Raw genomic sequence first — 12466 nt, forward strand, 5'->3', positions numbered from 1 at the left:
GGGGTATATTTTGTATAAAATATAACTCATAGATAGTGAACAAAAGACACAAACAGGAATTACTCTTCTTTGATATTTCTGAAATGTTTCTGCTTATACAAGCATGAAATTGAAGCCATTAAAATTTAGAGAGGAAAATGAGTGTGAGCTCACCCTAGGATAGCTGTTCACTTCGTGACTGGATGGCTCACCCCAGAGTAAGAGACTTCACAGTATGTTTTTTCCACCTCTGTTTTTTCATAATGTTACTGAGTTCAGCAGCTATTCCAAAGCAGGCTGCTCTAAGGGTCCCACACACTAGTAGTTCCGTGTCTTGTATGTACATTTTTCATAAAATTTTTATGTGTTTTTATTTATTTAGTATAATTTTACCGAGAAGACTGATTTATGTTCATTGATTCAGAAGAAAAACAAAGTTTCACTTTACATAATATAAATGCTTAGTAATTGTAATCTTTTAGGAACATTTCCATTGCTGCTGTTAGGTTTGTCTTTGGGCAAGCTTTTCTTTGACCTTTCTAATACTTTCTGTACAGAGTTCTAGTTTGACATTTTTGGGGCCCAGGAGTATTCCAGTCAAAGATGACATATTTTCAGTGTCACGTGGAATAATGCATAAATAATTGCTATTACCTATACTACACATTCAGCATTACTCCAGCCATTTCTACTTGCTTTCTTCACCAGAGCTGGAACTGGTACTGTCGTTTCATTACTCATACATCTAGATACTTAAATATGTGTCAATATTGATGGTACAAAAGATGGAAAAAATCCGTATCTTGTTAATAACTATACAATTATGCTTAACTATAGGAAGTACGTGACAAAAGTAAGCATGATGGTTTTTAAATCCCCTTAATTTTATTTTGTTTATGCGTGTTTATCCTTTAGTTATGTATGGAAACAGATTTGACTCCTGTTGTTAAGTCAGATCTCTTAAATGAAGGATGAAAGATGCATGCCTATTGAAATAGATGATGAATAATTCTAGTTTTCAAGTATACAGTTAGGGTCAAATACTCTGTATGATACCAGAAGATAACTTTGTGAAGAGTAAAGTCAAGGTGCAACCATAATACCTCAAGGTTCATAGTCTGGTCTGCATACTGCTCACAGTATAGACTTTTGAATAAAGCTTGGCTTCTAGCCACACCTGCTTGCTAGCTACTGTACATATATTGAGGCAGGCTACTTGACAGTTTATGTACATCACCATGCCTGTCTGTGAAGGCATGCTAACTTATTTGGAGGTGTGCTTGATTAAAACTTTCTCAGGGAAGACTAAAATGTTGGCATTTTGGAATAGAACATGGAGGATACAAGTTGCTATTACATACACAGAAAGAGATCAAGGCATAGTTTGTACTGCAGAATCAGTTTTTGAAACCTTTCCAGATTGTATATATGTCTTTTATATAGTTTTTTTCTGTTGTTAGCTAATTCTTTGTAAAAGAACCTAACCCAAAAATCCAGAGAATTTGAAGAGGTGCCCTCCATCCATCTCAGTGGCTTTAATAATGTCCTGCATGATCAAGTACCAATAACTTAAGTCATTTAGCATACACTCTAGCTGCTGTTAAATTCCATCAATTCTAGCTGCTTTTTTTATTCCATAAGGGCCTTAGTTTGACAATAGAAGCCTTAGTGCAGCCCTGACTATGGGGCATAACGTGGAAGAACCTCTTATTGATCCTGCAGCCATGACAGAATTTTCTCCTTAGTCAAAATCCTACTGGAAATCGGTGTGCATTCTGTGTCTCTGAGTAGTGGGATCTGTGTAAAACAGGGTACAGGGGAGGGCAGGTATGTGACCTTTTTTACAGAGTGCCACAGCTCCTGGAAGGGAAGCATTCTGTGCTAGCCAAAGAGATGCTTGCTTGCCTTTCAGTTTTCTTTAGGATTCCTCCTTGTTGTGTGATATTTACTCATTGCAATGTTGAGTAGTACACAAAGAAACATAAATAACTAAATCTAAGCTCAGGAGCCATTCCATTTTGACTCTTCAAATACTGAGCAATTTCTAGGTCTTGCAGATAAAACCAAAATAATATTGCCTCAGGTAGTATTTCTGTAGTGAGACCAAAGACTTTTTTCAAAATCCTGTATTTAATATTTAAAATTTGCATTTTGTTGAAACTTTTCTAACGGTACAGTCCTTAACGACAGGTCAGAAGGCTTATAGGCTGTTGAATGTGTGACAAAGAGGCCATAAAGAATCTGGTCAGATGTAGCTAATTAAAGGTAAATGAAGGACAGCTGCTTTTTATGTTTCCAGCACATCTTTGATCTGCTCTACCCCTCAGACCTCTGTGGACAAGGTAGTTAAATACAAACTAGGAGGCCTATTTTAAAGACATTAAAGCCCTCCGGGGCAATCGAGTGACAGTCCAAACAGCCATAAGCTGTTTGCTTTATTCATTAGAGAACTTTAAATGTGTCAAGAAATAGAATAATGTCCATGCTCTTAGATCAGCATTAGCAATGAAGATTACAACAGCTCTGGGACATATGAATGGGCAAACTTCTTATGAAAACAAGTTTATTGAGAAGCATTTTACTATAATGGCAAAGAAAATATAGGTTACACATTTTCATTGCAGGGATATTGATTCAATATGCATTGAAATATCTAAAGGTGTAGTGACACAAACAACATGTAACCCAGTGCTGACCTCAGTGGTCCCTTCAATCATGTTTTAAAAAACTTCCTTTTCAGACACACATGATGGAAAGAATATGTCATATGTGAGTGACATAATAGTACGTAACACTTGCTGAAAAATTTATGGAGAATTTACACAGTATATGGCCTTTCACTTGTGTCTAGAGACTCAGATACTTAAGTTTGTAAATTTCAAGTGTTTATTTTATAAGTCAAAGCTTTAATGTCAATACAACATCAGTAAAGGATGTAGAAAGACCAAAAAAAGGGGGAAAAAATGAGTTAGCTATATAAACAACTCTTTATTGCTAGTCATTTTGTAAAAAGTGACTTTGTCCAGTAATATTTTCAAGTCCAACTCAGTATATTTTTTGAAAATTGTTTGATATCTTAAGGTTTTATTACTATTTTGTAATAGGAATTGAAATGGAAATTAAGGTGAAGCACATTTGTGTAACATTCTAAATGGTAAATTCTGAATATACATGCCATATTGCCTCAATAATATTTAAGAACTTAGAGAAAATATTTGCTTTTTTTTAAGTTGCATGCTGTGTTTTGCTCCATTATCTCTTGTGTCAGTACCTAGATGTTGTATGGTTTGACTGCATAATCAAACTCTCCACGGTATTCAGCCCCACTAGACTAGCTTTCATATTTTAAAATCAAGTAAAGGTGTGAAAAATCTGGAATTTTAAAATGGTCGTGTCGACTGCCTTTTTTACTGTGTCATAAATGCAATTTTCATAATTCTTACCATACAAAGAACATTTTACCACAAGAAGGCTCTGTGTGAATAATGCAGTTGGCATTGCTTGCCTATGAAAGTGCCATATGCTATTGGAGTCTGGAAGAACCTTTCTTTCAAAGAGATGTAGATGTAGCAGAAGATCCTCTGTGGACTAGCCACTGATTTTTACTGGGTGATTTGACATTTCCTCTTGGTCTTACTATAGATGTATTTAACTATACATAGTTTAAAACTAACTTGATCCTTCAAATTGTCATAGATTTGTCCAACGGCAGATATTTCTGAAGTCAAGTCATAGACATGAGGTTAATCAAGTTGGTAGGTCTGTGAACCAAGGACTTAACTTTTTCATTTTAAAATAAGCAGCAAATAAAAATATTCAAATTAAACTGTAAGATGGCCCTTGTTTTTGCTTAGCAAACAGTACTCAGAGCATGTAACTGAGCACTGAACACTTTAATTAAAGCACGTTCAAAGATTCAGTGAGCTGTGTTCTAGGCAACAATAAGTATAAAGATGTTGTTATTGCTGGCAGCATGAGCATAACGTACTGATTTGGCTGACAGTGCCAAAAGCATTGTGAAAAGCAAACAATGAATAAATTTGTGCTAAAATTAGAGTAGTTTGCATATGTACTTTAAACCTTGAAGCTAGATATTTTTTACCCAGAGGCAAGAAATATAATGGCAAATTATTACAGAGTTCTGCTAAAGAAAAGATAGATAGATATTGTGGATTGAGGACCCGTGATTTTGGCTAGCATGTTCCACTCACATTGAATCCGCATGTATCAGCTTGGCTGTGTGTTAGACTGGGGAAATAAAAAAAAAGCCCATGCTGTGGTAAAACTACTGTGAAATGGAAATACAATAGCTTGATAGGACCATTTATCTTCAATTTAAAGCTCCAATAAAAATAAGTCAAAAAGGCAACTAAAATATAATAATAATCTTAGAGGATTTAACAACCTTTATTTTTCCATTTTTTAAAAAACTAGCCGAGACACTGAGACAACTATTAAGACCTTCACAATATGTTCCTTCTTGAAAAATGCTGCATTGCAAATGTTGGTTTATCACCACAATAACTTCTCAGTACTTATATGTGCATGTATTATCATAAGGTGAAATTGGCCCTCCCAAAGGCTATAAAGGTTTCTGTATGTGTGCCCATGTATAATCACAACTTAGGTTTGAGTATCTGGTATTCATGGCATGAGTATTTAAGAGGATCCATACCATTTTCTGTCCTTGTTCACTTACCAATTTTCAAGCTCAGCAAAAATAATGGAATATAATTACTTTTATATTTGCAATAGGACTGAACGTTTACAATCTGGTAATAGTAATGCTTTCTTCAGCTGGGCAGCAAGCAGTAAAATGATGCAGATACTAGGTAAGCTTTGTCAGCACCAAGGGTGAGCAGTCTGAACTATCTGATGTGTTGAGCGTGAGCACATTCCTAGCTAGGTCTGTGGATTGGGACTTGGGAACTGAAGGGGATTTACAGCTGAGCAACAGCCAGTCGAGATGACATGTTCCCTGAAATGCTCCTTCTCAGCTCGTGTCTTCTACACATTTAAAATGTCATTCCCCAGCACTTGGGTAACCTTTGCTTGAAACCTTGAAGATTAAAATGCTAGTTTGCTATACAGTCAAGGAGCCATTATGAATTCAACACAGGCTGAGTTGCTTTCATGGAAAGAACTCCAAGAACACTGACCACTTTCAGCACAAATGCTACAGGCCAAACATCAGAAATTTCCATCTACTGCTGAAGTCCCAGGGTTTTTTGAAATCCAGAAAATCACTGGTCCCAACCCTGCTATTCCTGTTTCCAAACAGCAATGTTACACTTCCAGGTTGCATCTATTAGAACACAGTTACCTAACAAGATGTTGAGCATGACCCACTCCTCCTGTAGGCATGCAAAAGCCTTCTTCTAAAATGCGTTAGGTAACGATGGTAAACCAAAAGCTCCTCCTGGGATTAATTGTGATCAGCTAACACATTTTTAAACACAGACATCCTTGTCCACACCAAGGGAAAAATCATATTCACCATTTTGTTTAATTAACACGTTTTCTAGTATATTTTCTCCGTGTAGACAAGGTCTCTGAGGATGAATGACTCATGAATGCAGCACTGCCATTACAGAGTACTTTTTGGAGTAACTTTCCATTTCTCCACATTTTCTAAGGAAAGCATTGATTTGGCTCATTACCTAACAGGTTAATTAATGTTTGTGAGGAACTCCAGGGTACCATTAGTTAATCCCATACCACATTGCTAAATAGAATCCTGGGCAAGAGTTAAAATAAGTGTCACGTTCTTAAGCGAAGGCTAATATGTAGCTCTTTTCCAGCACAGTCCATGCATACTGCTATATAGTTTTCCTTGGAGCCTACTTGACACATCTTACAATTGGGACAGGCACGATACATGACTGACTCCCCAGGACAGGAGTGGTCCTCGACTGCCACATGTCGCAGTGAGCCCAGCTTTTTGTGGACTTTCTGGGGGAGCTGTGCCCTTACAGAAGAGATAATAGCTTTCAGTGCCTATGAAGATGGAGTGGGGACAGCAGGCTGACAGAAGTTAGACTGTGTAGAATTGACTGCAGAGATACTTTTTGCAGGCATTGATTATTTTTCCAATAATGCTGTTGCAATCAGAAAGAGTTTCCATGCTTCATCTTGTCAAATAGAGTGTTTTAGCCAACAGACAAGCAAATCTAAGAGAAATTTGTCATTTGTTTTTATTAGGATACAAAGATCAACACAAGATTCTTTCTTTCAGACATATATTCTCAGAAGGAAATGCATAGTACACATAAAATATTTATGATCATTTCTTACATTGTAACTGTATCTATGCAAAAGCCAAAATAAATACCAACTGTTCCAGCTATACAATATACAATGCCTGATGTGTTTATTGCCACATTTTCTATGACCAGTCTCCTTTCTGTTGTGTTTCTCCAGTGATTGTGTTATTCCAGGAAAATGAGTAACACAAGGGGAGGAGGCTGCGTAATGACTTCTATGCTGTAGGAGGTTGTCTGAACTAACACATGGATCATGCTCTACACGCTCTACATCTCTTCAGTCTGTGTGGGAATCTGTGTTCAGGGTGTACTATGTGGTAAACATGTAGAGGGTGAGCTACTCAGGTCTCAGCGTGTATCACAGACGCTTCACTTTTGAGTTCATAGCTCTGAGAGTCGAAGAAGAGCTGAAGACAAGAACTGGTCTCCTAAGGAGGACCAAAGGTATAATGATTCTTTTTTTATCTGTGCTATTTAGCAAGTACTGTTAGCTAGATTTCATTCTTTTTCTCCCTATTCAGTGAATAGAGGAAGTATGGAAACACCTGGGGAGATGAGGACAGCTACAATCCTGTGCTGCTGAAATCTCAGAATTTCACTTTTTGCCACATGAATAATCAGAGCACATTTTCAACAGAGTCATATTATTCTCAGGCCGTGTTGTATGATTATTGATACAAGATTTGCGTGTGTGATGGAAAAGAGGAACAAAGAGCAAAGGAACTCAAAATACCCACTAGTCACCAAAATGCTTTCATTGAAGAGATGTATGTGAAGACTGCCAGTTTGAAATTTTAAGTGTGAATCTTGTATAGGGAAATGTAATGTAATCTGTAGTGGGAAACAATTTAAAAACAAAAGAGATTAGTTGGAAAAGGGAGAATGCTCTACTGAGGAGGGTCAGTTTGGGGTTCAGTATTTTCTGTCATTTTATTCCCTCCACGGGCTCAGTTACTGAGCTGGATATTTTACTTAATAGAATTCTGGAGTCCCTTCTCGGTTGTTGATATTCCACTTGTGAACGCTCAAAGGATGTAAATGATGACAGCTGGTTATTTCTTCAACACAGAGATTTTGATTATGTCTTGTTTTATGGTTAGTATCCAGTTTTCACAAGGAATGTTCTTCCACCCAGAAGACAACAAATGTTGGACTGACCTAGTAATTGTTCTTTCCTATATTTCCTTTGGGCTCTTGTTCAGCTAGTTGGATCTGAGTTGCTTTAAACATAATTAGGCCATCATAAATCACTCTGGGTTAGTTCACATGTGACATCACCAGGGAGACCCAATGGGACGATTAGAATATGGGTTTGGACAATCTGTAGCTATGTTAACTACTTTATATCATGAAAGTAAAGTTTGTAAACAGTAGTCTTTAGTGTGACAAGTTAGAATATATTGCACCCTGATAGAGCTGTTCAGCAAATTAGATTTTCATAGTGCTAATTGAATTCGTCACAAAGCTGATGAACATTGGCTAAAGAAAGAGCAATATATTTTATTTTATTGAGCACAGCTCAGAGTGCTTGTAATTTAGGAGGGCCACCACACTTTCTGGGCAGGCTATCAAGTAGGATGTTGTAATGATCTGCATGACTACTATAGTAGATGGGAAAACGTAGTTTGTGTTTGTAGCTGTTCAATTCATGTCTTGCACAGTGTGCGCTCCTTTGGTGCTCTTCAGAGAGCTGTGTCATAATCCCAGCATCTTTTGAAGAGTTCTGTCTGGTGAAGTCAAGTAACTGTACACCATTTAAAACCTAGTGCATAATTAAATGATGAGACAAAGGAAAGACTTAAGAAAGGCAGATAACCAATAGAATCCTGAAGTTATCAAAACAGAGCTCTTGCCAAGGACCTTGGAATTCATCTGATTCAGTTGCTGGAAAAATGCCTGAATTAAAAATTATCCTATGAAGACCAAGAAAATAGAGCCAAATTCTGGCACTGTACGTTTTTCCTCCCAAAATGGACATTAATGCTGCAAAAACAGAAGAGAGTGAACAACCCCTGGCCCCATGCTTGGCCCCCTACTGTAGGTTCTATCTGCCAAAACAAGATGGAATAGGAGATCAAAACCAAGGGGGGAAGCTGGAAAAGGAGGGTGATTGGAAAGGAAAAACTCACAGGCTATGCCCCCTGCTAGCACCGAAACACTCAACTGCCGCTCCACTTGCAAAGCACCTGTTGGCAGCTGTTGTAGTAGGTTATAGGTTTTGGGACAGAATCGGGATAGGAAACTTATATTCTATGTTCCCTTGTGTGATAAGTGATTTGGCCTTATTTTGGTAAAATCAAAGTAATTCCTGGGCAATCATTACAGCAATAAATATACCAGCTCAGAAATAACAATGACAGCTTTTGCTTTCTAGAAAAAATATAACAAATATTAAATTGCATGATTTTTAATGACTCCTTACTATTGATATTAATAGTCTTTGGCTAATATCACCTATATGGTCTTCCTTTTACCCAGAACTGAAAAAACAAACAATGTTACATGGAGTGGAAAGAAAATACAACAAAAAATGATCATAAATATTAACTGATGCTGTCATTCAAACACAGTGACAGGAAGCTAGGTGTAAGGGGTTGTCTGGCCAGTTTTATGTTTTGCAAGCTTTATACATTACAGTGGAATCATAGAAAAGTGGGATAATTGCACATGTTAAATTAGAACTCTCAGCAAGTAGTTTATATCAAGAATTCAGTTTAAACATTTTAATAGCCTCACAAACTTTCATGTAAACCCCTGTTCAAATACATTTAGTTGAGAATTTTAGCATTACAGTTTACGCCCTCCTTCTGTTACTAACTCGAAAAATTACTTGTGTTTCTGTACAAAAACTTTTGCAGCCCTTTGTTGTTATATGTAGAGAGATTATTCTTCCTTAAGAGAAATACATAGTAAATATTAACAATATATATATTTGATGTGTAAAGCATATCAAGCAGAAAATAAATGGTTATATATAAATATAGGTATTTATTATAGGCTGAGTTAAAAACTATTGCTTTTATTGGCTAACTGTCCTTTGACTGTGATGAGAATCTTCCCTCTGCTAATGCTTTGCATCAGTGTAAAAGGCTTACTTGTCTAAGTACCTGTATTACTCAGAAAGTTTGGATACAGTTGAAAGTAGATAATGTTTTAGAATTTAATCCTTTCTTACATAAACTTAAAAATCCCCACAGTTTTCCTATTCTACTTGAAACACTAAACTTATTAGTTCTAAAATAATTGAAATTTGAAACTTTAAGCCTTCCTTAGATTTATGTTCAGTAACAAAAAAGAGAACTTGTTTCTGAAGCTGCAGTGTACAAGCTACCCAGCAGAGCTTGGTTCTTTCACAAAGTCCACCAAAAGTCTTTCTCCATCCAATCTGCCAAAGAATAGGGTCAAAATGCAAATTCCATTACTTCAATAGTTTGTGTTGAACAGTTCAAAATGAGATTTTCAATTTATGTTCAGGTTGTTGCTTTGTTTTGCTTAAAAAGAAAAAGTAGTTGAGTAGCCTAGCATGTAGTAAATTGTCTTATATATTAGAGACTGTTAGCTTTAGTGACACCTGAGCCCAGCCGTATTCTGTGCCATTAAAATAAGAGGACAGGATCTGGACCTTAAGACAGTGATAATCTGAACAAAGAGAGTATCTAGCAGGACATAAGCATGTGCTTAATTTTAGTGGGACTGTATTGTATGCATAAAGGAAGGAATTTGCAAGTGTTGTTAACTTGATAAGAATGCTTTCCTGAATCAAAATTTATGGAAGTTTAGCTGTGAATGACCAAAAGATGCATCCTGTATTACAAAAGGTTTCTAAATATTTTTACTATAATAATAAATTAAAAAGATGCATTCAAACATTGTAGTAAGTATAGTCTTCACAAACTGTTGTAGCATTAAATTTATTACTCTGAAAAAAAAGAACTGTGGATGCTTAAGAGTTTTAATAAAGCAGGGCACAGATACTTCAAAAGCATGATAATCTAGTATCGTGGACATATGGATACGTGTTTTCTCGGCATTCAAACTCTTTTAAGATTTGTATAGCTGTCTATTTATCTCTGCACATTGACAGATCTCAAAAATCCACTTTTACTATGGTCCTCATAATACATCTTTTTATTATATGTTTGCTGTTTGGAATGAGGGTGATATACGAAATGGACAGAGGATTAGACAAGCCTAGAAAATGTAAGCAAATATAGAGAAGATCTGAAAGTTCTCCTCGGCAATGTATGCTGGGGAGCATGGTCAAAATGTGGGTGGTAAACTTCTGGACTTTTCATGAGGTGTCAGGTGGAATAAAGTAACAGAACCATCTTTGAAGCTGGTGGTGGCAGGTGCATTCGGGATCTTCCAGGTCTCTTTTTTTTTCTTGGCATTCCCCTCTTGCTCTTCACACCCTCCATTCTTGGACATGGAAAGTCCCCAGCATGTGAATTGAAGTGCTCGTGATGGGTGGTGGAGCAGGAGGGGGAAAACCCCTGGCTGTGCATCAGCACAGAGCAGGACAGGATGACCCCCTCGTAAGGCTGCAGCTCAGGAGCCAGCTTAGGAACCAGCTGTCATCTTAGCATCAAGGCCGGCTGAGCCCCCAGCTGTCATGCAGTGTCCTTGGGGATTAGTCTTACAAGACAAAGAAGCCAGTGCCAACCTGAACTCCCTTCCTTCACTAGTTTCAGCAAGACTTAATGCGTTCATTTATGATGCCAGTCAAATGTTCCTGCTGTTATTAAGTCAGAAAACTGAGGAAAAAATATGGGTAAGCTGATCACGTAGCTTAAGTCTTCACTTGCCCCTCTATAATGAACAACTAGCACCATTTACCGTCTAAAATCCCAATATACCATAGAAGAGTGTGTTTAGCATACGAGGTATATATATACTCTATCATCAATTATATGTTTAGATTTTTACTTTACTTTTCAAACTTCAGAAACTGTTGGAATCAATGAAAATTAAACTACTATTTGTACAAGTGTTTATTAGGCCTTTTTTTATTATTTTATAGGTCTTGTAGAAATTTGCCTGATGCATCCCCTTGATGTAGTGAAAACAAGGTAAGATTCTGCTTGAACAGGTTTTGTTGACACTGGAAGATATCCAAATTAGGAGCTGTCAGAAAATTAAATGCTAAAACTTCTCTAAGTAAGATAACTTGTGCCTTTAATGACATTTATATTTACTTACCTGTATCTACAGCATTTGACAGATGGAATTTGAATAGCATGACACGTTTCTGATTAGAGGTCATCTAAAGGTGTTAAATCTGTTTTATGACATGTTTTTTTAATGTTGTAACAAAACCCTATAACATGAAGAGGGCTATAGTTACATTCACTTACTATATGTATCATCTGCAGCAATGCTTTTATGTGTAATTGGGAAATACCATGTTGCCTCCAAAATAATTTTCACAGATTTTTGAGACCTAATAAAAATAATAAAGTGTTCCATATTCTGTCTCTAAGCTAAGTAACTTCATGCTTTTTTGTTTGTTTGTTTTGATCTTTTTATCTGTCCCTATTTTCTTTCTGAATGTTTGTGCTTATGTGAGCATAAATGGTTAAGTGACCTGGAAAATTTGGTCAAATGACAGTTTTTTAAGTGTTGATTATTGCCATGGAAAAAGAATTGTGTTTCTAGTTTCTTGGATGTCTTTTTGCTGTTCTATGCTTATTAGTTTTCATATCAATTCATAAGTGAGTGTTACCACACATGAAAAGCAAACCAGAATGCAGAAGTGTGAAATAAGGAGAAAACTTTTCCCGCCATGTGTTATGGGCAATGCCAATAATTACCATATACTGCTCCTAGAGCTCTATCTAGGTTTCAGTCACGTAGACAGAAAAGCTTCACTAGGAGATGAATCAACCCAAAACAAATTATGAGGACAGCTGTGGATCTCAGAAATACGCTTGAAGGAGTCAATGATGACTTGAGATTCTAGTTCCAGTTAGCCAATATGTGAGCTCATTGTGGATTTATTTGCAGCTTCTGTTTAAATCACATTCTAGGTTTTGCCTAAGACTTTGAGATACACTTTTCTGCAGCTTGCAAGCTTGCATTTTGCAGAAGGAGGCCATCTCTTTGTGGTCCATGTCCAACACCAGAGGATGCTAATGCAGGCTCCATCCACGTTAACTGCTGCTGAGGTGCTGTAGGTACCCCTCAGGGCTTGGAGTTGGCTCAGGCGATTCTTCTGTATGCCTTCA

General features: G+C 36.8%; 1 protein-coding gene across 9 annotated transcripts in view; it reads left to right on the forward strand.

Annotated features, from left to right (window-relative positions):
• Window positions 1-12466, forward strand: part of SLC25A21 (solute carrier family 25 member 21) — a 255502-nt gene that overhangs the window by 131132 nt on the left and 111904 nt on the right. For 8 of the 9 annotated variants that reach the window (XM_080394343.1, XM_080394350.1, XM_080394349.1 and 5 more), the window contains one exon: window positions 11263-11311. In XM_080394343.1, the coding sequence (XP_080250469.1) occupies window positions 11263-11311 (49 nt within the window). Of the gene's footprint in view, window positions 1-6704; window positions 11014-11262; window positions 11312-12466 lie in introns of those variants that run through there. The other variant, XM_080394347.1, reaches the window with a different exon arrangement.

Source organism: Falco punctatus (genome assembly GCF_963210335.1).
Source record: "Falco punctatus genome assembly, chromosome: 7".
NCBI lineage: Eukaryota > Metazoa > Chordata > Aves > Falconiformes > Falconidae > Falco > Falco punctatus.